The sequence below is a fragment of the Danio rerio genome, chromosome 19, assembly GCF_049306965.1.
Source record: "Danio rerio strain Tuebingen ecotype United States chromosome 19, GRCz12tu, whole genome shotgun sequence".
In the NCBI taxonomy this organism is placed as follows: domain Eukaryota; kingdom Metazoa; phylum Chordata; class Actinopteri; order Cypriniformes; family Danionidae; genus Danio; species Danio rerio.
Genome location: NC_133194.1, coordinates 10570363 through 10596250, shown reverse-complemented (window position 1 = coordinate 10596250; position 25888 = coordinate 10570363). Strand labels below are relative to the sequence as shown.

At 33.3% G+C, this 25888-nt stretch overlaps 1 protein-coding gene and 1 long non-coding RNA gene across 8 annotated transcripts in view; one reads left to right on the top strand and one right to left on the bottom strand.

Moving 5' to 3' along the window:
- Positions 1-923: 923 nt before the first annotated feature.
- The window catches only part of LOC141379016 (uncharacterized), a 32101-nt gene continuing 7136 nt past the window's right edge, over positions 924-25888 (bottom strand). For 2 of the 6 annotated variants that reach the window (XR_012394917.1, XR_012394918.1), the window contains 3 exons: positions 21098-21246; positions 18279-18362; positions 924-2490 (listed from right to left, as the gene is read on the bottom strand). This is a non-coding gene — a long non-coding RNA (uncharacterized lncRNA). Of the gene's footprint in view, positions 2491-13305; positions 13536-18239; positions 18363-21097; positions 21247-25888 lie in introns of all 6 variants that reach the window. The other 4 variants (XR_012394919.1, XR_012394921.1, XR_012394920.1 and 1 more) reach the window with 4 other exon arrangements.
- On the top strand, positions 1336-25888 carry iffo1a (intermediate filament family orphan 1a). 2 transcript variants are annotated; one of them, XR_012394915.1, is made up of 10 exons: positions 1336-2543; positions 12926-12986; positions 13166-13261; positions 13423-13563; positions 18266-18456; positions 19161-19278; positions 20810-20902; positions 21104-21234; positions 22348-23512; positions 24195-25394. XR_012394915.1 is itself a non-coding variant. In XM_685073.10 (9 exons), the coding sequence occupies exons 1-9, from the start codon at positions 1576-1578 to the stop codon at positions 22502-22504; spliced, it is 1956 nt and encodes a 651-aa protein (XP_690165.5). In that variant the 5' UTR covers positions 1336-1575; the 3' UTR covers positions 22505-25888. The 2 variants fall into 2 exon arrangements, 1 of the variants encoding a protein (XP_690165.5); XM_685073.10 differs by having other exon boundaries at positions 22348-25888.

The window sequence follows — 25888 nt, the reverse complement described above, 5'->3', positions numbered from 1 at the left end:
GGGACAGGAGTGAAAATATGTTATCCTCTACTTTCAACGTAACAAGCGCCGTGCACTGTCAACAAAAAGGCAGTGCGGTGTGCCTCATGTTTTCAGAACTGAAAAGCATGTTTGTTTAGCCCCTTACTTACCCTTTACTTGTCTGAAACCTGCTTGAGTTTCCTTATGTGTTGATAACAAAAGAAAAATGTATTTTGAAATATGTTAGAAAATTAATTTAACCACTGACTTTCATACTGTTTGTTTTACTCACTATGGAAGTCAATATTAGAGGTGTCTAAAACATTCCAAATATTTTGAAATTCAACAGAAGCATTTATCTTGTGTTCAACAGAAAAAAAGAAACTAAAGATTCAGAACCAAGGGTGAGTAAATACAATTTTGTAGTGTTTAGTGAACTATACTTCAACCTTTTGACTTTCACTCTGTGAAATATTTTGTTAAATAATCTTCCTTACACCACAGGCAAGTTTGTTTGTTTTGTTTTAATGATAACCTATATGGACAAAAGTTTAAGAAAGTATTTATAAAATTAAAGGATTTTTTTTATTGTACAATATTATTACAATATTATTAAATATATTAAATTAATTAATTTACAATATTAAATGATTTTTTGTTCATTTGTAGAGACTGGATGATAAACACAGCAAACATCTTTTAAAAGCCAACTTACTGTGAGAAAAATAAACTATTATACAACTGTTTACTTATTATTGTGATGTCATGATCAAGATGCATATGCTAATGTGGGTGATCTTGAGGCACACAATGAAGTTCTCTGTTTTGCTTTTCTGAGTCATGCTTGGCTTTCCAACCAACTTTTAAAAGTTGCTATGAAGCCAACTTAAATGTATTTGGATAGAAAAAAGAATAATTTTACCATATTTTTTTATAGGTCACAAAATACTACTTTAAAAATGGAGCTCTTTTAAAATTGCATTTTTATATGCAGTCTTTATTTTGGATCCTGCTCTTGTACAAAACTAACAGAAGGTCTGGAAAATAATACAGCCACAGTACAGAGACGCTGCACGCGATTTGGATCCCTCTGCCTTTGCCAATCACAGTCAGTGATGTAAAGATGCACCTTTACTACCGTAAATCACAGAAACGCAAACGCACACGCAAAAATAATGAGCTAAAATATTGCGCGATTAAACACTAAGGAACAGCCGTTGGTGTTAAATGTCATTATAACTGCATCGATTAAACTGTTAAGTCATCGACGTTTGTGGAAGCGCACCAGCCGGTGCGATGCGCACAACTGAGGGGCTCTATATTAAATAATCCCGGTAAGAAGGAGCCGCAGTTGCTCCTTTCGTGTTTATTTCTGCTCTGGAGCTTGGCTGTTCCGCTACGAAGACGCATTTAATCCTCTCTAAGAAAATAAACAGCGTCTGTTAAGGTAATGTATTAACAAATGGCATGCAGATGCGCGTAACTCGTCCTTGTCCTATATTATAGACTGTCATAGTGATAATCGAAGGCGTCAGTCGTTGATTCGGTCCCACAAGTGTTCAGTTTATTAACTTCAGAGGTCGGCATTGAAGGCACGCGGTTAAATCAGTGTTCATGCCGGACTTTGAGCATTTCAGATTTTCCTACTCCAGAATGAATCCAGTATTGGGGGAGAACGTGTATTCGTTCCAGCAGAACCAGCTTACGGGCTTCGCGGACTCCGCGTCTTCGGGCCACTGGACAGACCCAGCGGGCCTCTACCTGAGCGAGCACACGGGTGGCATCGGGCAGGATGGGCTGGACATGGGCGCTTTACCGCCTCCGGGATCGCCGTATCTGCACCTGGGTAACTATCTGCACCGGGTGTCTCCACCTCCTCCTGCCGCCACGGCCCTGCGGAACGACCTGGGATCCAACATTAGCGTCCTCAAAACTCTGAACCTGCGCTTTCGCTGCTTTTTAGCCAAAGTCCACGAACTGGAACGCCGGAATAAAGTATTGGAAAAGCAACTGCAACAGGCTTTGGACGAAAACGCGGAGTGCGCGGAGACTAAAAAGCCTTTGACGCGAGATGTGGGGGTCCAGACGGGCTTCGTTGGATTGATTCCCATCAGGCCAGATTTGATTCCCATCCAGAACGCGAACGACACTGCGTATCTGTCTGGAAGCCTGCTGTCTCCGACTCCCATCATCCCTCTCGAGCCCACTAACAGGACAGCAGTCGAAAACTTTCTAAACCCGTCCAAACTGACAGACTCCAATTCCAATCTCACCCCAAATTTCCCCATCAGCCCGATTGATCCCGCTCCAAAGCCCTTGAGTAATATTAACGGGAAGTATGTCAGTACTGTGATCGGCTGCACCAGCAACCCTCCTCCCAGATTTCACCCTGGGTCTGCGTGGTCGTACAATCAGAGGTTCGGCACCGGCCGTGAGTCGCGGATCTCGGGTCCTGGTGTGTCCTCCTCATGGGTGCCTCCTGACGGAGTGGGTGTCCAGATCGACACCATCACACCGGAGATTCGGGCCCTGTATAATGTGCTCGCCAAGGTGAAGAGAGAGAGAGACGAGTACAAAAGGAGGTTAGTAACTGTGCAATAATGTGTTCCTATAAATGTATGTGTAAAACTTCAGATTGCGCCCTTTACGCAAACTTTTACGCAGCTTTTTGCGCGCTCTGTAGCCGCGTTTTCATGTCAGCTTTGTTTGTTTTTTATGTGTGGTGGTCAATTCTTTCATTTGTCGGTTTTTTATTTGATCGTAAAGTTATGAAAATACCAGCAATTTAAAGTAATTTGGCTTTATTACTATTATTATTGCTTCATTTCTACTTCGTTTTAGACAAGAGCTCTGTAGCTGCGTTTTCATGTTAACTTGAAGTTTTTTTCTTATATGTGGTCAATTCTTTCATCTGTCTTTTTAAATTTTAACTAAAAATTTTTTTTGGCTATTATTATTATTATTATTATTATAACCTAATTTGTAAGTTGGTTGGACAAAATCTTCTGCTAAATGACCAGATATAAATGTATTATTATTATAATTATTATTATGTGTGTGTTGTTTTTGCATTAATACTGTTTATCATAACTATTAAATGCAGCAATAATTCTGGAAAATAATAGATTTTTAATTGATTTCTCCTTTATAATTGATTTTAAATAATTTTCCTAATTTTTTAAATGTGGAGGATTAAATTTATCGTTTCTGTAAAGTGGGATAAATCTTTCCTATTGTAATATTTTACATATGTTTTCATTTACAGTACTTTGCTGTCGTTAACACGTTTAGAGAAATATAATTTATGCCTTCATTTAATTATTAATTTTGCTTCAGTTTAGTCCCTGATTTATCAGGGGTCGCCACAGTGGAATGAACCACCAAATATAGTTCAGAGTCAATTGTTATCTTACATATTGTAATGGGGCTTATTACTACTAATACTTCTGCTTAACATTATTACAGTTATTATTAATTCTTGCAATAATTCTTGTATTAAGGAATTTAATTATAATTGACTTTAAATTTATAATTGATATAAAAGGATTAAAATTTAATTTTTTCACTGATTACTTTTTAAATAGTCACAGTACCTATTTGCCATTAAAATTAAAACGTTCAAAATCTGTTTACAAAGTACGGCATATTGTAATAGTAAGATCAAGGCTTACCCATTTTTTTTAGGTTTTAAAACAAACTAATTTTTATAAGATACATTTTTTTGTTAATTTTGACATTAATAGTTTTATTTAGCAGAATCATAACCAAATCACCATAGACTAAAGTGCACATACAGGTTAATAACTGAATATTCTTAATATATCAAACAGTTATTTCAATATTTAATAACTTTTTAATAGTATTCATAATCTTAAGATATCTTGAGATAACTAAGCCACTGCCCTCTGCCACCCTAATAAAAATGTTCTACTGGTTGAAAATAAATGTAAATATCTTACACTTTTTATAGCAATTTACATGTTTGCACTGATTAGATATTAGTTTATATTTGTTCTTTAGCCAGAAAAGTCTGTTACATGCAAGTTAACATTGATTTGAGGCATTATGAAATAACCTTTCATTCATAAACAGAATCACTTATAAGCTAGTTCATGCTTTAATGACCTCTAGGCTAGATTACTGTAATGCTCTGTTTGCTGGTTTCCCAGTATCCTCTCTTAATAAACTTCAGTTAGTAAAATGCAGCTGCCAGAGTTTTTACCAGGTCAAGAAAATATGACCATATCAGCCCAATTCTGTCCTTCTTATAAAATAAAATATGGCTTTAACCTAATTTGATTTAATGCAATAATGTGCACATTTTGTAAAGCTGCTTTAAAACGATATTGTAAAAAATCACTATACAAATAAACTTTAACTGAGCATAATTGAATAATAACAGTAAAATAAACAAGATGTAAAAGATTTAGTCAAGTCTGAAATTATTCATACCCCTGGCAGATTCTAACTTAAAAGTCACTTTTATTCAACCAACAAGTTTTTAATGACACAGGCTTGTCCCAAAGACAATGAGATGATGTACAAGAGACATCATTGTGGACAAAATATGTCTCAGCTTTTATTTACATTTGAACAAAAACTTTTGAACAAAAAAAGTCAGAATTTGCCAGGGGTATAATTAATTTTGGGCTTGACTGTATATATTATTGCAGTGATACTGCATATCCTGGCCACACTCAAATAATTACATTTGCTTTTAGTTCAAACTGCTTATTTAAAATAACTTGAAACAACACAATTCTGGAGTATTTTTGGGTGGCCGACTTAATTGTTTTAAGTTCAATCTACTTAAATTTGTAAAAACAAATAAGCTAACTTAATTCCTTCATGATGTCCCAACACAAATCGATTATGTGGAACCCAGCAAATTATATGGTCAATTATTCATGACAACATATGTTTTTAGTTTATTGTAGTTTATTAAACTAAGGTGATCATGTTCAAACTTAGTTTTATAAGTTACACAAGCTGTTTAACATAATGTAAGTTTAATGGACTCATAAATTTGATTCAGCTTAAAAATTCAAGGCAACTAGGATTTTTTGCAGTGTACGGTGCCAAATAAAAAAAATCATGAGCTTTTTGTACCTTTTTTGAAAGCATATTATTTCTAAACATAATTTCATCCTTTGGTCAGATCATTCGACATTTTTTTTTAAAAATGAAACAAAAGGATATAATACATAAGGATTTCATGGTGGCGCAGTGGGTCGCACAATCGCCTCACAGCAAGAAGGTCGCTGGTTCGAGCCTCAGCTGGATCAGTTGGCATTTCTGGGTGCTCCGGTTTCCCCCACAAGTCCAAAAACATGATGTATAGGTCAAGCTAAAATGGAGTGCAGTGTATGAGTGCGAATGAGTGTGTATGGATGTTTCCCAGTGATGGATTGCCGCTGGAAGGGCATCCGCTGCGTAAAACATATGTTGGAAAAGTTGGTGATTCATTCCGCAGTGGCGACCACAGATTAATAAAGGGAGTAAGCCGAAAAGAAAATGAATGAATGAATGATATAATACATAATTGTTTTTCCTCAACATGCTGTACACTCAAAAATGATTTTTGCTGCTTGTTTAAACTAATTATTTAAAATGAGCTCAAACAACACAAAACTTTTTTAATGTTCAATCCACTTAAATTTGTTATGTTAACTAAATCATTTTGTGTTGGGACAACATGAATGAATTATGTGGAGCTAAGCATATTTTACAATGTACACTCAAAAAACAGTATTTGGTGCTTGTTTAAACTTGTTAAAAATGATTTGACAACACATTATTTTGGTGGGACAGCTTGATTATTTTATGTTCAGTCAGCTTAAAATTGTTAAAACTTTTAAATTAACTTGATCAATTTGCATTAGGACAACATAAAGGAAACAGCATTTATTTTTACAGTGTAGACTTAGTATCCTTTTTAACTGCACTAAATTGTTAAAACTAACCAGTTATTTCCTTATTTCCTTCCTAATTAATTTTATTTTAAAAACTGTATGACTGAATTAGACAAACCACTTCCCCGTATACATAGTGAATAGATTTTTTATTTTTATTTTTTTAAATTTACTTACACAAAAAAGATTTGTCTGTTTGGTCAAACTAACATTGTAATTAATAACTTAATTGTTTTATGTTCAATCCACTTAAATTTTTAAAAAATAGTAAGTTAACGTAATTATTTTAGGTTGACCGAACACAAATCAATCGACACAAAACTATTTAGTGCAGTTAAAAAGGATACTAAAGGCTGATTTATACTTCTGCGTCAAGCGCACGCGTATGCTTTGGCACAGACTTCGCGCATTCGCATAGCCCTCACCGTGGCTGACCTGCACCTCTTAAATAATTTAACTACACTTCGCAACAACGCTTAGCAGAAGCTCTGTGATTGGTCAGTGTGGGATCTGTGAGGAGTGAGTGCGGTGCTGAGAGCAGCAAGCCTATTGGAGCGAGCGTTTACAAGTAACGAAGGAGCTCCAAATGGAAACTTTTGTTTTGAGTTCACCTTGTGATTAAAGTTGTTGCACGTCTCCCGGTTCCTGCCTCTGAATGAGCAAGTTTTAGCTACTTGCACATTAAGGTACCGCTCAGAAAAAAGACAGAAGTATAAATGCACGACTACGTTCAAGGCATGCACAATGGGTCACGGCAAACATTGAAGCAGAAGTATAAACCAGCCTTAAGCCTACACTGTAAAAGAAAATACTGGGTTCCACCATAGACTGTAAAACATATGGACGTAGTATCCGTGACGTCACCCATTGGTTTTTGAATAACGCAAAAGAAGCTACACTTAGGCGTGGTCAACCGTTGCCACTAAACAAGGGCAAAGACGCGGATCGTGAGCGGAGCTACAGACGCCTGCTAGCCTTTCGCTTAAAAGGGCTTTTCTTAGGGAGGAATGTTTTTTACTTCATTACCTACGACTCCTTTGTGTTCTGACCACTTGTGCTTGGTTGTACACTATATCAGTAAAGTGTTTAGACTTTTAAAAACACTGTTGAATACATTGAATCAGTGAAAACAATACATTAGAAACGTCAACATTAGAAAAGCGCAAATCACTTTCAAATATAGTGTTAGTAAACGCAAGGCTATTGATAAAATCCAGGCATAACACTGTATGACAACTGTTCTTAGAGCTCACAGCTAATAAATCTGTCAGATTGTGGAGGGCATTACAGGTCAAGAAATGTATATACTTAAGTAAAACAAATACATTTATAGAGACGGTATATACGTATATAGTTTCACTCACCTGGGAAATGGAGGCAACTTGAACGGTTTGTGAGCAGAATAGTGCCCAGCATGCGATAGTGTCTGATAATTGTAGCAAATAGTTCCAAAAGGCAATTGACTGTGTAAAGCGACATACAACAAAACAAAAATACGATGTATATGCCAAGTTCAGCGGCTAATCAGTCGGAATCAGCTGAAGTGACCTGACGGCGAGCAGCGATACCTAGCTGTCACTCAAATGGCCACGCCCCTAATTATGCAGGCTTAATAAAACTTCATAAAAACAAAACGGATGAGTTAAAAACAAAATGGATGAGTTACTCCCCTCACAGTTGTCATGAAGAGTAATATTAGCTGTATGAACCAAATCCTATCTTTCACGTTTTATCAGCTGTAAAATGGTCAATGTAGCTTTGCAGTCAGAAAACATCTGGATTTCTGGATTTTCCAGCCCCCAAAGGCGAGTCAATGAATTGCAGTTTTAGTTACTTCCATATTGGATTCCCAAGGGAGAACCGGAGATTGCCACAATAAGTTAACTTAATGGTTATTACAATTTTAAGTTAATGGAACATAAATGCCAATTGGGTTGTTTCAACTCAATTTAAATAAGTAGTTAAAATAAGCAGCAAAATTTTGGGGGGAAAAAATGCTGGGTTCCACACAATTGCTTCATGTTGTTCCAACACAAATCGATTGATTAGCTTAATTGTTTTTACAAATTTAAGTGGATTAAACATAAAACAGCTAGGTTGTTTCCCAAAAAACGTACCAATTGTGTTGTTTCAACTCATTTTAAATAAGTAGTTGGAACAAGCAATGTCATTTTTTGAGTGTGTACCAACAGTGTGTAGATGATTTATTTTTATTTATTTATTTACTTACATAATTATGTTGTTTTTTATTCCATAACAGATTTTTATTGAAAACTACATTAACACTACAGTTTAATTAGAGTATTATTATTATTATCAGTATTATTATTATTATTATTAGGGATGTCTTGATCAGGTCTGATCAAGTCTGAGTCATTTGATTTTGAGTATCTAATGATACGGAATCTCAATCCGATACTTCTATAAAACATTTAAAAAAGTGCAAAGAAACAGATCCGGGATGTTCCTTTTTTTTTTTTTTTAATTCACTTCATTTTTAATTCACCTCATTTTAACATTCAACAACTCTGTTGACAAACAAAGCACTTCTGTGAGGCAGCTTGAACAATCAAATAATAAATAACATCAATTCTTCACCTCTTGCAATCCCAAGTTTACATCTCTCACAGTTTGCTATGGCAATGTTGTCATCATCAACTTATAATTCCAGTAATACCTCCAGAATGCAGATGTTGTTAGATCAGATGTTGTTGTTGCGGAGTGAAGTTAACGAAAATTATTTATATTATTTATTAAGTTTCCCATTAATTACATTTTATTAACGTCTACCCCCACTCCAATTCTTAACCCAACCACCACAGTAACATAAAATATTAATTATTGTTATACAGTGTCACAAAAATGATGCTATATTGATGTGTGTTTTCACAGCTGTATTCTATCTAGACTTTTACCACATACTCACGCTTTCTGCTTCAAGCTGCTTCCGTGTTCTAATTTGCCGGCATTTAACCAATAGCATCTCTCCAACAAAGTGATGTCATTACTGATTCTGTGTGAAGTCAAGAAAGAGGTCTAACTCTGTGCCACAGCATAACTATAGATGTGTTAAAAAATAATCAGATTGTATATATTCGAGTCCAGATCGGGAAGTAACGTTTGATTCCAATTGAGTCTGAAACCGTGTGATCAGGCCCAATTTCCGATCAAATGACCGGATCTGGACATCCCTAATTATTATAATTAATTCATTCATTTTCCTTGGCTTAGTCCTTTTATTTTTCAGGGGTCGCCACACCAGCATGAACCTCTATTATTATTAGTAGTAGTAGTAGTAGTAGTATTAGTAGTAGTATTAGTATTATTATTATTATTATTATTATTATTATTATTGTGTGTGTGTGTGTGTGTGTATATATATATTTTATTATTGTTATTATTATCATTATCATTATTATTATTATTGTTTTATTATTATTACTATTATTATATGATTATTATTATTTTATTTTTTATTATCATTATTATTTTATTTTTTATTATTATTGTTAATATTTTTATCATCATTATTTTTATTATTATTTTATTTTTTATCATTATTATTATTATTATTGTGTGTATGTGTGTGTGTGTATATATATATATATATATATATATATATATATATATATATATATATATATATATATATATATATATATATATATATATATATATTATTGTTATTATCATTATTATGAAATTTTTTATAATTATTGTTATTTTATTATCATTATTATTATTTTATTTTTTATCATTATCATTATTATTATTATTATTATTATTATTATTATTATTAGATGATCATTTCAGCATAGTTTAGGAACTTATAAGCCAAACAGCTGAGAATATTAGCCGAGTTAATACCCTGTATAACCCCTGTTTCCCGTCCTGAAGTGAGTCTTTCCATCTCCAGCCTCCTCCCCTCTGCGCCTCAGCATCTGCAATGCAGCACTGAACTGAGCACAGCTACTGCCAATAGAGAATAATTCAACAGTCTTTCTCTCTCTCCTCCTGTTCACCATCTGCCAAAGCCACTGCAGATCAGCCAGAATAGCCACTTCTTATGTCAGCAGTCACGTTTACTTCTTATTGGTCGTTGGCTTTTTGGTCATATTTTCTCATTGTGTGTTTAGTTGTGTGTGTGTGTGTGTGTGTGATGCGGCGGTGCTGATTCAGCTGTTTGTGACGAAGGTTGCGTGGATGTTGTCTGAATGTTGCTATAGCATAAGTCACCTGCAGTGATACTGCAGTAATGGACTGAAACTGAAAGAGTGTTTATGTGTCTCAGGAAGATGTGTGTGTGTACAGTCGGGTGACGTAATGTAATGGTTTTCTGCACAGGAAAAAAAAAGAGATAGTACATGAGTAGAGTACTATCAGCCCAAACTGTAGGGTCATGTTACAGAAGACATGCTGTTTATAGCCGAGATTCACTCGCGCTTTGCATTTTAATGCGGAAGTATAGAATTTCATGTTTTCTTTTGTGAAGTATTGCAGGATAGAAGTGTCTTTTATTTTTAAATTAAATACAGTTGAAGTCAGAATTATTAGCCCCCTTTTGATTTTTTTTTCTTTTTTAAATATTTCCCAAATGATGTTTAACAGAGCAAGGAAATTTTCACAGTATGTCTGATAATATTTTTTTTCATAGACAAAGTCTTATTTGTTTTATTTTGGCTAGAATAAAAGCAGTTATGAATTTTTTAAAAACCATTTTTGGGATAAAATTATTAGCCTCTTTAAGCTAATTTTTTTTTCAATAATCTACAGAACAAACCATCGTTATACAATGACTTCACTAATTACCCTAACCTGCCTAGTTCACCTCATTAACCTAGTTAAGCCTTTAAATGTCACTTTAAGCTGTATAGAAGTGTCTTGAAAAATATCATTATTTACAGTCATCATGGCAAAGATAAAATAAATCAGTTATTAGAAATAAGGTTTTGAAACTATTATGCTAAGAAATGTGCTGAAACAATCTACCCTCCATTAAACAGAAATTGGGGAAAAAATAAACAGGGGCGCTAATAATTCAGGAGGGCTAATATTTCTGACTTCAACTGTACATGTAATTTTATGATTACAGTTTGAATAGCCTACATAAGACTATGTAGAATGCTCTACAGTCTGTTTTTATGTATGCGTTTGTTCCGGAATGACTGAAAATGGAGATTATATGAAATTTAATTATAGCACATACATTTCTCACATTTCAATGCATGCTTATAAGTATGCACTTATTAACTTAGTAATGTGTTCTTTTATTTTATTTATATATTGAATGATTAACATAGCTACTATTTATATCGCATTGTTTACTTATTAATTCACTTGTTTTTGTTTCACTTATGTGTATTTACTTAATTATTCATAATTGAATTCAATAAAATATTTATTTATTTATTTATTTATTTATTTATTTATTTTTATTGTTTACTCATCTATAAATAATGTTTTTATCTATTTATTTACTCATTTATAATGTGTTTATTGACATACATAAATTTATTTATTTATTTACTCACCTAAAAAATGTTTATCTATTTATTTATTGTTTACTCATTTCTAATAATGTGTTTAATTACATAAACTTATTTATTTATTCACTCAACTATAAATAATGTGTTTATTTGTTTATTTATGTTTACCCATTTATAAATAATGTATTTAATTACATAACTGTATTTATTTATTTAATTATTTATTTACTCATTGATAATGTGTTTATTTATTTCATTTATTGTTACTCATTTATAAATAATAATTACATAACATAACATGAGTAAATAATTACTCATTACATAACTTTATTTATTTACTGATTGATAATTAATGTGTTTATTTATTTTTTATTGTTTACCTATTTATAAATAATGTGTTTAAATACATAACTGAATTTAATTATTTACTGATTGATAATTAATGTGTTTATTATTTTATTTATTGTTTACTCATTTATAAGTTGTTAATTACATAACTGTATTTATTTATTTACTGATTGATAATAAATGTGTTTATTTATTTTATTTATTGTTTACTCATTTATAAATAGTTTAAATACATAACTGTATTTATTTATTTACTGATTTGTAATTATTGTGTTTATTTATTTATTTGTTTACTCATTTATAATTAATGTGTTTAATTACATAACTGTATGTAGTCATTTGTTTACTCATTTATAATTAATGTGTTTATTTATTTACTTATTGTTTACTCATTTATAAATAGTGTTTAATTACTATGTATTTATTTATTTGTTTACTCATCTTTAAATAATGTTTTTATAATTTTTTATTAGTTACTCATTTATAAAGTGTATTTAATGAAATAAATGTTTTTATTTATTTATTTACAAATTTAAAATCAATGTTTATTTATTTATTTACTTATTTGTAAATAGTGTTTGTTTATTTATTTGTTATTTTTTACTCATTTATAATAATGTGTTTAATTACATTCATTATTTATTTAATTTATTTATTTACTCGTCTAATAATGTTCATTTATTTATGTATTTACTCATTTATAATTTGTTTAATTACATGTATTTATTTATAGTTTACTCGTTTATAAATAATGTATTTAACTATATGTATTTATTTATTATTTACTAATTTATAAATGATGTTTATTTATTTATTTATAGTTTACTCATTTATAAATAATATGTTTAATTACATATATTTGTTTATTTATGTATTGTTTGTTTGTCACACTGGCCTAAGGGAATCCAAATAAACAAATAAATACATATTTTTAATAATAATAATAAAAATACAATTTAAATTAACATTAATGAAGTTTTCTGTTATATTTAGTGATATAAAAGTGACAGGTGATTTGGAAACTTGAGACCTGCAATGATGTGATATTAATAAATGAACGAATTTTTTTATAAGTAATTCATTTATATTTAATACATTTGATAAAATAAATTAGATGTTTAAGGATAAATATTGCCAATAATGCCCCAAGGATTTACACACTTGTAAACTGTGATAATAGTTATGAATGATATAAATTAATCTTTTCCATTCTTCTAGATGGGAAGAGGAATATACGATGCGGGTGGATCTACAGGAAAAAGTAGCAGAGCTTGAAGAGGTGAAACCAAATCAATTTAATACTTAAATCCATCTCCGATTTAAATTGCTTTTCGACCTTTTCCCCCTTCCCACACCGACTGCATCTGCAGACACTGATTTTATGTGTATACGTGTATGTATGTGTGTGTGTGTGTGTGTGTGTGTGTGTGTGTGTGCGTGCGTGTGTGTATCTCTCAGGACCTGCAGGAGAGCGAGGTGTGTCAGGATGAACTGGCTCTGAGGGTTAAGCAGCTTAAAGCAGATCTGGTTTTGTTCAAAGGCCTCATGAGCAATGTGAGTTCATTAAAATATTCCTGTGACTAGATCTTAAAAAATACCTCAGTAAATTATTCAGTCAATATGTCGTTGTTTTTTTGAAGCACAAATAATGCTGAGTCCAACGTTGTCCCACAAATGTCAGCAGATTGATTGATGTCTGTCTTTCATGCCTGTAGAATCACTCGGATTTGGACAGTAAGATCCAGGAGAAGGCCATGAAAGTGGACATGGACATCTGTCGCAGGATTGACATCACAGCTCGTCTCTGTGATGTCGCCCAACAGAGAAACTGCGAAGATATGATTCAGATCTTCCAGGTTTGTTTGTCTTTCATCAGATTACAATTTTAGTAACAAAATATAGATTGTTTCTGCGTGTTTATTAAATATTCTTGATTCCCTGCCTTAAGCAAATGGTTTAAAAGTAACATGAATGCTACTTTTTAAAATAAAAATCAGAATTAATAGCCTTCCTGTTAAATTTGAATTCTTTATATATATATATATATATATATATATATATATATATATATATATATATATATATATATATATATATAGTTCTGTTTTATCTGAGAGATTTTTTAAACACATTTCTAAACATAATAGTTTGCTCTTTGGACAATCAAAAAATATTGCTTAAGGAGGCTAATAATATTGACCTAGAAATGATTTTTAAAGATTAAAAACTACTTTTATTCTAGCTAAAATAAAACAAATAGAAAAAATTCTTTTTTTCCAGAAGAAAAAATATTGTAAATACTTGCTCCTGTAAATATCAATTAAATGATATCACGTAAATCATTCACACAACGGCTAAATTTATTATCAATACTGTATTTATAAATATAAAACATAAACTTGAAAAATCCTAATCAAACACACATTAAAAAAGTATTATTATAATTTACTGTAACAATTTTTTTCTGATGACAGAGTAGCATTATTAGTTAACGAAAAATAAAATAAAAGTCATTTTCTTGTCGAAATAAACAAAAGTTTACAGATTGTTTTTAGCTAGTTCATTCATTTATTCATTTTCTTATCAGCTTAGTCCCTTTATTAATCCGGGGTCGCCACAGCGGAATGAACCGCCAACTTATCCAGCAAGTTTTTACGCAGAGGATGCCCTTCCAGCCGCTACCCATCTCTGGGAAACTTCCACACACTCATACACTAACTCCACACAGAAACGCCAAGTGAACCGAGGTTCGAACCAGGGACCTTCTTGCTGTGAGGCGACAGCACTACCTACTGCGCCACTGCCTCGCCTCAGCTAGTTCAATGTTTCTTATTTTAATCTAGTTTAATAAGAACAAAAACAATTAAGCAAAATTAGTTTAATTAAAAATAAAAAAATAAAACAAACACAGGATAAATATAACTGTTTTGGGGAAAAACTAATAACAATGACAAAATATGCATTTAACAGTTTTGAAAATAAAAGAAATAATAACTAGTAATTACATTTTATGTCCAGAACTGTAAACTAAGGGCCTACTCACACTATGCCATCCGTACCGTGCCCAGGCCCGTTTCCCGGATCATTTAAGAAGTGTGAGTGCGCTGAATCGGGCTCAAGCACGGTTCACTTGGCCGGCCCTGGCCCGGTTGGAAGAGGTGTGCCTGAGCGCGGTACACTTGGGCTTTGGCGCGGTACGCTTGTGTGTGAGCGCGAAACGCGCCAAAGCCCGAAACCGAAAGCGAGACGTGACTTTTAAGGGACTGTTTAATATGGATTTATTAATCATTCTTGCTGTTCAGTGATCACAAACTGCCGTAGTTTATTAAAGACGCAAACTCCTCACAGCACGCCAGCTGCACGCCTTCAGCAGACCTCCTCATTCCTGCAGCACGAGAGCTTTGATTGTTTATGAGCGCCAAAAGTGGCGGATCTGTTCGGTAAAATATCTGACTGCGTATCCCCGCATCCCTAAGGACTGTTTGGCAAAATATTTGACTGCATGTCACTGCATATCAAACGACTGAAAGGATATAACTAGAGAAATCTGCACCGTGCTGCTGAGTGAGAGCGTATGGCAAGCCGTTTTAACATTTAAACCTTGTTCTGACTATCCATAAATATATTTAGAGATATAATTATATATTTTGACAAGTCATTATTATAATTCAACTTGTCAGAATGACAATTAGAGATATCTGCAATTACAATTGTACTAGTACGAAATCAGATTGGAGATATCTGCAAATATATTGTGACTAGTCATATTCCTCCATTGACTTCCATTGAAAAATATTTGCAGATATCTCTAAATGAGTTTTGACTCGTAAAAAATCCAATTCAAGATATCTACAACTGTAATTCGACTATTAGTAAATTAATTAGAGATATCTTCAAATATATTTGTAAATATCTCTAAATATTACGAATTAAAGACATCTCCAAATGTATGACTAGTAAAAACTCAGTTAGAGATATCTCCAATTACAATTGTGACTAGTCAAAACTCATTTAGAGATATCTGCAAATATTTTTCAATGGAAGTCAATGGAGGAATATGACTAGTCATAATATATTTGCAGATATCTCCAATCTGATTTCGTACTAGTACAATTGCAATTGCAGATATCTCTAATTGTTATTCTGACTAGTCGAATTATAATTATGACTAGTCAAAATATAATTAGAGATATCTCTAAATATATTTATGGAGTCAGAACAAAGATTTAAATGCTAAAAAGGCTTGCCATAGAGAGCGCTTCTGAACAGCGCAGCAGCGATGACGTAAGCGTGCCGAGGCCCGATATGGTGTGAGCACGGGCCGTCGGGGGAGACGGGAGGGGGGACAAGCGTGCTTTGGCCCGGTTCGAGGCAACTGTACCTAGTGTGAGTACGGCCTAAGGGTGCTTTCACACCTAGGCTTTTGCTTTGGAACCTGACACATTTCTCCAGTTAGTGCGGTTTGTTTAGTATATATGAATCCACCAATCCTACTCAGCCAAAATCGGTCTGAGACTGCCTGAATAAGGTGATCTTGGCTCGATTGAAACAAACTCTAGACCGGATCAATTGTAGTGAGAAAGCAATATGAACCAACTAACCAGGTTATATCATAGTGTGTTATGTATATGACATATACGGCTATATGAAGAGAGAATGATGATTATGGTGGGATGTCATCATTCCTACCAGTAAAGGTGCATTTCATGTCAAATACAAAAGTGAGAGCATGCTGAACTATTAACGCGAGCTGTTTACCTGTTAGGAAAATTGACCGAACAGCAGTCTTGGTTTATCGGTCATTTCTCTTTAATGTAAAGCCTGTAATGCATAATTTTAGTCAAAGACTATGTATAAGAAAATCTTACCTCTGATTTATATTTAATGACGATGTCTGTGAGTGTCACCATTCAAAATTAAAGTGCAGCTTTTCACTTATGATGCCTTATTGCTCATAGTCATAAATTAAAATAAGGACGGATGACAGCTGAGCCAGACTCTAAAAAATAAATTGAGGAACTCTAACCAATGTGACGAAAGTTTACTTGCATTTGAGATGTTTTAACTGTTTTAGTCCATTTAGACACTTCACTGTGTAAAAGCGAACCGCACCAAGAACAAAAAGCAACATTATAACATTTTAATCCCTGTTTCGGAACAAAACAATCAATCTACGGGTGTGAAAGCACCCTTACAGTATTAGCATTATTAACAATGTTTCATTTAAGTTTCAATGATTTAATTTTGTATTATCCAAGCAGCAACCTCCCGCTCTCCCTCAGGAAGCCAATACTAAAGTAACTAAAACTGTAATTCATCGACTCGCCTTGTGGGGCTGGCTCCAGGAAGTCCAGGTCATTTCTGACTGCAATGGGAAATTGGCCATTTTTACAGCTGATAAAAACATGTTTACAGCCTGGTACAAAAGATGGCTTTGGTGCCTATAGTCATCATGAATCTTCATGACAACTGTGAGGGGGGTGAATATTAAGGGGCGTGGCCACTTGAGTGACAGCTAGGTCTCGCTGCTCGCTGTCTCGTCACCTCAGCTGATTACGGCTAATTAGCCAATAAACTCGACATATAAATGGCATTTTTGTGTTGGTTAATGTTTATTTACACAGTCAATTTCCTTTTGGGAATATTTCCTATAATTATCAGATGATATGGCATGCTGTGTGCACTTAATTGTGCTTACAAACCATTCACGTGGCCTCCATTTCCCTGGTGAGTGAAATTATATACTTATATACCATCTCTATAAATCTATTTGTTTTATTTAAGATCATTTATAATGTTCCTTGGAGCTATAATGCCCTCCAGAATCTGACAGATTGATAAGCTTGAACAGTAATCTGAAACGTTGTACAGTGTTATGCTGGATTTCATCAGTAGTCTTGCATTTACTAACACAGACTATATCTAAAGTTTAGACATATTTCGCGGATTCCTCCAGTAGAAAAACGTCATAAGAACAATGCTTAGTGGCTCTGTGTATTACAGCAGTGTTGTTAAAAGTCTAAACACTTTATTGATGTAGTGACAACCAAGCACATGTGGTCAGAACACAAACGAGTCGCAGGTAATAAAGTATTAAGCGTTTCTCCCATAGTAGAATCTGTCTGCTAAATCCAAGCAAAAGTCCAGCAGGTGTCTGTAGCTCCGCTCACTCTCCGCCTCTTTGCCCTTGTTTGGTATTCTGCCGTGGGTGCGAGGACGCGCAAACAAAATGGCTACCGTTGGCTGCGCCTACTTGTAGCTTTATTTGCGCTCTTTAGAAACCTATGGGGGACCTCACGGAAACTACGTCCTTATATTTTACAGTCTATGGTATTATCCTGTGTTCAAAAAAACTGCATTTATTAATTTCGTTTATAAGCATTTATAAATATCAATACTATTACTTTTGATTATTGCGCCCTAGCTATATTGAAGTACACATTACGTAACATTCACAATCTTATTGTTTACATAATACACTTTTTCAAATTTAAGAAAATATCATTTTAAATTTAATTTCATTGCTATTTACATATATTTCATTCTGCTGTTTTCTAGCAAGTAGCCACACCTCCGTCAACCCTGACTCGTCGTCCTCGAAAACCAGCCCCGCAGACCATCAGAGGCAACGACAGCGATGAGCCAATCAGCATCTCTGAAAGTGAGGAGAGCGGGAATAAGGAGGTGGAGCTGTGTTGCTCCTCCAACAATCAGATCAATGAAGAGATGCAGAGGATGCTCAACCAATTGTAAGCAGTGACACTGAACATCGGAAATTTTAGCAGATGCCATCTAGTGCTGACGAATTCTATACAGCTTTAAGTGACATTTAATGGCACTTAAATAACTAGGTTAACTAGGCAGGTTAGGATAATTAGGCAAGTTATTGTATAATGATAGTTTGCTCTGTAGACTATCGAAAAAAATATCGCTTAAAGAGGCTAATAATTTTGTCTTTAGAATGGTGTTTACAATTTTTAAAAACTGCTTTTATTCTAGCTGAAATAAAACAAATAAGACTATCCAGAAGAAAAAAATATTATCAGACATACTGTGAAAATTTCTTTGCTCTGTTAAACATCATTTGGGAAATATTTAAAAAAGAAAAGAAAATTCAAAGGGGGGCTAATAATTCTGACTTCAACTGTATATATATTGTTCAAATACAGCAATGTTTTCTAGTTGTTTTTAAATATTATTAAATAAACTAGGAAATTACCCATTGAAACTATATTTACCTTCAGCCCACTAGCCTTAAAAAAATTTGGTTTTTGGCCCTTCTTAAGAAAAAGTTTAGATTGGTTTAGATTGATTTAATAATGTTTTCACTTACTTTTGGAGTGCCTTAGACTTATGATTTCATTGTTTAAATAAAAAGCAGCTGTCTACTATACATCATAATGACTGGTTTGTGTGGATATTTTGAAACGTGTTTTTTGTTGTCGTTCCACAGACGGGAGTCTGAATTTGAGGATGACTGTGACAGTCTTGCATGGGAAGAAACCGAGGAAACTCTCTTACTCTGGGAAGATTTTCCTGGATATACCTTCAGTGTCGAGAACCAAGGAGAGGTACGTGCGTTTTAATTTCATATCTACATGGCGGAGCTGAAATGAGATCAATTACACCTAAAACAACAACAACATTTCAGCATCCAGTATGAAATTGAAGTTTATGAGCTGCTGAATGTTTGATTCTGATTGGCTGATAAACATTCCAAGATGTGCGGTTATTTTTTAGATAAACACAAAGCTAAAGCAGATCCGTTACAGTTCCATATCACTACTCTGAATGATGTCAGCAAATTCACTGTAGCTATTTCATTTTGAAATATCTGAACAGTGTCTTCAGGTGTGGTAAGCAGAGTAATATTCATTCATTTTCCTTCAGCTTAGTCCCTTATTTATCAGGGGTCACCACAGTGGAATGAACCGCCAACTATTGCGGCATATGTTTTATGCAATGGATGCCCTTCCAGCTGCAACCCAGTACTGGGAAACAGAGTAATATTTATTTATATGTTCATTCTATAATATTTAAATAGTCACTGACGATAAATGTGAGGGAAAAACGTCCCGGTGGGTATGAGTCTATACATTTCAAGTACATAGAAATAAATAGATAGTCTTTCTCTCTCCCTTATAGAAGAAGAGTTTCATTGCAAAACGAGATAAATCCATTTTGTAAAATGTTGGTTATTTAACACTATTTAAGACATCAACAGGAACACAATATTTTCAAATCCAGGATATGTTTTATTTAATTTTATGTCCATAAGTAGTTAATAAATAAGTCAAAAACCATGCCAAAATGCAACACATTAATCTTAACATTGTCAAACATCTTAAATTGGTTAAAAAAATTATACATCATAAATATATGGAATAGTACATACAAAGATTAATTAATAATTTTTCTATAATTTTTTCTATAAATAAAATTTCTTAACAACCATTAAGAAAAGCTAATGAATCAATGTTTTGTTTGATCAGTAAGATTAAGTTACTTAGATATATGACTTGTAGCTTGTGACAGAAAGAGTGAAGGGCGGCTCCTTTACACCGCTGCTGAAAACCAAACCTGTATGATCAGAGCGGGCGTCTTAATTGACATTAGCGGAAACTACCCTGCTGCATTTGTATATTGTTGACAGATGCAGGGTGTCTGTTGCACCGTGTCCGCGACACAAGCTCACCTCGCCCTGTCATATTTAATGAATTATTTCACTGTAATAATAATAATAATAATAGCTTATTTATTGGTTGTTGTGAAAAAGCAAAGCCGCTTATTTTTCTCCATAACAACCTGTGCCCTTTATGTTCCATTATAATAAATCAACAACAAGAATTAACATGCGGTACAGGTCAATTGGGTAGGCTAAACTGTCAGTAGTGTATGAGTGTGTGTGTGAATGTGTGTGTGGATATTTCCCAGAGATGGGTTGCAGCTGGAAGGGCATCCGCTGCGTAAAAACTTGCTGGATAAGTTGGCGGTTCATTTCGCTGTGGCGACCCCGGATTAATAAAGGGACTAAGCCGACAAGAAAATGAATGAATGATGTATATATATATATAATTTTTTTATTCAAACTGTCTCACACAGCAAGAGGAATCCATAGAGAAGGTGATCAAAGACACAGAATCCCTCTTCAAGTCCCGCGAGAAGGAATATCAAGACACCATTGACCAAATCGAGGTAAAGATTTTATGTTTTGATTAAAAAACACAATAATAATGCTTATTGTCTTAGAAAGTCCATCATTATAATGGTATTTATCAAGCAAGATCAACAAAATAGAGTTATATGCTGATGGTATTCCATAATTCATTAGATGATGCTTCTTCCAAAGAAAGCCAAAGGATTTTACTATAATTATATTTATTTTTTTACCTCTAGTTGGAGTTGGCCACTGCTAAGTCAGATATGAACAGGCATTTGCATGAGTATATGGAGATGTGCAGCATGAAAAGAGGACTGGATGTTCAAATGGAGACCTGTCGACGATTAATCACTCAAAGTGGAGACAGGTATACACACACCTACGAACACATAAACATGACTATTAATGGAGACTAATAATGGAAGTCATGTTGTAGGGTCAGTAGGTCTGTTATATAATCAAATAAATATATTTAAATACAGTGCATTACTTCCTCAAAGTTCTACACACATCATGACAATTTGAAAAAAGACTGTTTTTAAATGTTGCAAATTTATTAAAAATAAAAAACCTGAAAAATCACGTGTACATCAGTATTCACAGCGTTTGCCGTGAAGCTCTAAATTGAGCTCTGTACATTCTGTTTCCACTGATCATTCTTGAGATGTTTCAGCAGCTTAATTGGAGTTCACCTGTGCTAAATTCAGTTGATTGGACATGATTTGAAAAGGCATTCACCTGTCCATATAAGGTCCCAGGGCCTTAATATTTCCTTAGAAAAGTAATAAACAGGACACACTCTAATGTGCATGAAAACAAGAAATTCTGTTAATTCTAACAGCGGTTATTAGTGATGCTAATCCTTGTTACATGTGCAGTTGTAGTCAAAATTATTAGTCCTCTTTCTTTTTCAAATATTTCCCAAAATTTTTAACCGAGCAAGGAATTTTTCATAGTATTTCCAATAATATATATATTTTCTTTTAGAGAAAGTCTTATTTGTTTTATTTTGGCTAGAATAAAAACAGATTTAAATTTTTTTAAAACCATTTTAGGGTCAATACTATTAGCCCCCTTCAGCAATATTTTTTATATGGTCTACAGAACAAACCATTGTTATGCAATGACTTGCCTAGTTACCCTAACTAAACCCAATTAACCTAGTTAAGCCTTTAATTGTCACTAAGCTGAATATTAGTAACTTAAAAAATATCTAGTTAAATATCATTTATTTTAGATAAAAGAAATCAGTTATTGGAAATAAGTTATTAAAACTAATATGATTAGAAATGTACTGAAAAAATATCTCTATTAAATAGAAATTAGGAAAAAAATGTATAGGGGGGCTAATAATTCTGACATCATCTGTTGTTCAATAGTATTCTATAGTAAATTATTATTGACTTCATATTCATGATTCTAATGTTTTATTTCTGAACATTTTCAATTCTCTTACTGCTGTCGTTCATTTCCCCAACAGAAAGTCTCCTCTCCTCGCTCCGGCTGCTGTGGAGGAGGGAGAGAATGCGGAGAAGGAGAGGAAAAGAGCAACTGCGGCAAATTCTGACAGTGCCGAACCCTATTACGACATGCAGGCAAACTCTTCTGTCCCGGACCACACGTGGAAAAAGGCTTAAGCGCTTTAATGTCCCGCCAGCAACACAGTAACAGCTGCAATTATAAGCAAATGACCACTGATCGTTTCTTAATAGAGGCTGTGATGCAGTAAACGGGTTATAGTTACCATCTGAAAGGCAAGTTTCAACCCTGTGTGCTTTCACTAGTGCCCTCTATTGGAACGCAGCATTAATGGTCCTAAAAAAAAAAGCACTATAAAAAGTGGCCTATTAAATTCTGTCTAAATATACGAGGGCTGGTTACACTATTTTAGATTATGTTATTTTATTTATTTATTTGTACGCAGGTAAATACCACTGTTATGTAGTACATTTTGTAATTTGTCAATGAAGAAAGTATTTAAAGTTTTTTTTTTTTAACGTTCTTAAACATATAGTTTGTTAATTATAGCTTTATTATTTTTACAGTTGGCATGAATATTTTGATTATGAGCTGAAGTGAGAGATTTTTAATTGAATTATTTAGCTTTATTTGTTTGTTGTTAAATTTTGATTATGGTAATTACAAACTTTTTTAAACGCCACAATAAAGTAAAATCAATAAAGTACGGAGACCTGGAAGTGATGTGATGGTGGAGAAAAAAATGGGTGGAAGAAAAAATGGGTGGGGAAAAAAACTAGTGATTGGTAAACATATTTTTTAAAGTTTTTGCGTTCCCTCGCAAAACTGTTGTTCGACAAACACTTCACTTCATACATGACAACCCTGTTTTTGCTGGGATTCTATGGTATTTTATGATTATATCCTAATATTAGGTATTTTCTCATATTTCTCTCATATTTTTAAACTTAAAAGCATGTTGAAATGAATATAAAAATGTCTGAATTCACTTTCTTTTTATTAAAGCCGTGTGTCGATCAGCGCCCATCATTTGCAACAGTGACTGACTCCCAGATCAGCTGTACACGTCATTTAAAGAGGAGCTGAAGTGCAGGACAATTTGCGATTCTGGTGTGTGTTTAAACAGACAAATACACCTAATATGTAAACATGCCTGGACGTCCTGCGTGTTTTATTTCAGGGGTTCTCAACTGGTTTGGCCATAGGACCCACATTTTTACATGGTCATCAGGCAGCGACCCAAATTTTTAGGAACTATAATACAATTTTAGAAATTTTTATTAATTTGTATTTATTTGTTAACATACACAAGTAGTGACAGATACATCATAAGAAATTCACCAAGTCTTACAAATAAACAATATTTTATTGCTGTCATTTAACAAAATGTATCAAATTATAGAAATATTACAAAGTAAAAACAACAAATACTGTAAACAGTGGTTAGGGTAAGGAAAGGTTCAGTTACCATGAACTAAACTGAACTGTTAATAAAACATGTTGTCTGGTTTCTAAATGTCGTTTTAATTCAGAAGGTTTCATGCTCTCTTGTGAGGGCACCTCACTACATATGACACACTGAGGCTTTAAGTCTTTTTTGTCATCAAAATATGTAAATCTATGCTTTACATATTCGGGGTCGCACTTGCTCTTCGACATATTTGTTGCTGTAATTAAATAAAATTTCACGTCAAATGGTAGGGTTGTCGTGCACGCATTTCAAAATAAAAGTCCAGTACAAGCAAAATAAGTTAAATTAAACTTTTGTTGTTTTTTTTGACCACACTCTCCACGACCCACTGAAAATGTTCCCACGACCCACTTCTGGGTCGCGACCCACCAGTTGAGAAAAACTGTTTTATTTCAAACACAACTAATTTCCTCTTAAATGAGCACAAACGGTTAAAGTATGCTCTCGTTATACATCAGTGGTAAGTGACACCTCTGTTATCAAACAAAACAAAACTAGAGATTCATTTGCTGCTCTTCACTTGTTTGATAACAGAGGTGTCAATTTAAACGGCGTGTACAGAAGCTGATCTGGGATCAGTTTATTATACAGAGCCCGTCCGTCAGTTAAGGCTTATACATGCATTTACTGATTCAAAGGTTGCATATGATGAGCACTGGTCGACGCACAACTTTACTGGAATGAAAGTGAACTCAGACATTTTTATATTCATTTCAACATGCCTTTAAGATTAAAAATATGAGAGAAATATGAGAAAATAACTAATACTAGGATATAATGGTAAATTATGGGACAATCCAGGCAAAAGCAGAAAGTCGTGTATAAGGTGAAGTGTTTGTCAAACGAGTTTTGCGAGGGAACGCAAAGCATCTTTGCAAGGGAATGCAAAAACTTTCAAAAATATGTTTACCTATCACTCGTTGTTGTTTTTTCTCCCAACCATTTTTTTTCTCCACCATGACGTCACTTCCGGCTCTCCCTTACCAAAATCATTAAAAAAAATAGTTTTTAATAAATAAAAAAGCATTTTAATAGAAAAAAATTAAACAGTGTAAATATATTGGTAACACTTTAAAACTGCACACCTTGAATCATTTATTAAGCGTTTGCAAATAGTTTATTAATTATTATTTATGCATTATTTCTAAAATAATAGATGTGAGTAAGCAGTTTATAAATACAGCTTCCAATGCTGTATTTTTGACTTGTAAGCACACGTATAATGTGCTAAATAACTGTATTGTCATACTTTGTCAAATGATTTTTTCATTACTTAATTAAGTATTGCAGTATTGCTTTTATGCCATGTGCTTTACACTTTTGTGCCTTGAACGGTAATATAGAGCCCTAGGTCACAAAACTGGTAGAAGTTAACAAAGCACTTATTAGCATACAAAGTAACAATTAGTTTGCCAATTTGCCTGAATACAAAGATATATAAACGTCATTTGGAAAAGTTGATTAATCTTTTAATTACTGGTTCTAGAAAGATGTTTAAAAACCACCAACTATTCTGAAATAACTGGTCTGTAAATAATGCAATACTTTATTTAGTAATGAAAAATTAACCATAAAAAGAATGAAAACACAATCAATAAGCACAATATACATGTGTTTATAAGTCAAAAATGCAGCATTTGTAGCTGTATTTATAAACTGCTTACTGACACCTATTAATGTAGAGTTAATGCTTAACTAATTATTAACCACTTGCTAATGCTTAAACAATGATTCAGCGTGCAGTTATTATAAAGTGTTACCAATATATCATATCATATATCACCTCATCACTAAACAAAAGGCACATTTGACAGTAATATTTTAGTCTAAAGTGTTTTTACCACAACAGTATGCTTTTTTAATGCTGGATACTCAAATAAGAGTTATTAATCGCTGAACTTCAGTTTCCAAAACAATAATAACAATCAAAACATTTAGTTTGAAGCATTTTACTAGAGAAATTTAAATAAAATGTTGGTTTAGAGGTTATTTATTTCCAATGACTAAAATAGATTTTAACATAAAAAAAATGTTTATTATTAATTTGGGAATAACTCACCCCATTATTAAA

Excerpts from the sequence above, each read along its gene's own strand:
- iffo1a (XM_685073.10), top strand. The coding sequence starts at position 1,576 with ATGCCGGACTTTGAGCATTTCAGATTTTCCTACTCCAGAATGAATCCA. Across the intron at positions 13,262-13,422 it reads TCAAAGGCCTCATGAGCAAT|AATCACTCGGATTTGGACAG; the intron begins GTGAGTTCATTA and ends TCATGCCTGTAG. Across the intron at positions 19,279-20,809 it reads GTGTCGAGAACCAAGGAGAG|CAAGAGGAATCCATAGAGAA; the intron begins GTACGTGCGTTT and ends TGTCTCACACAG.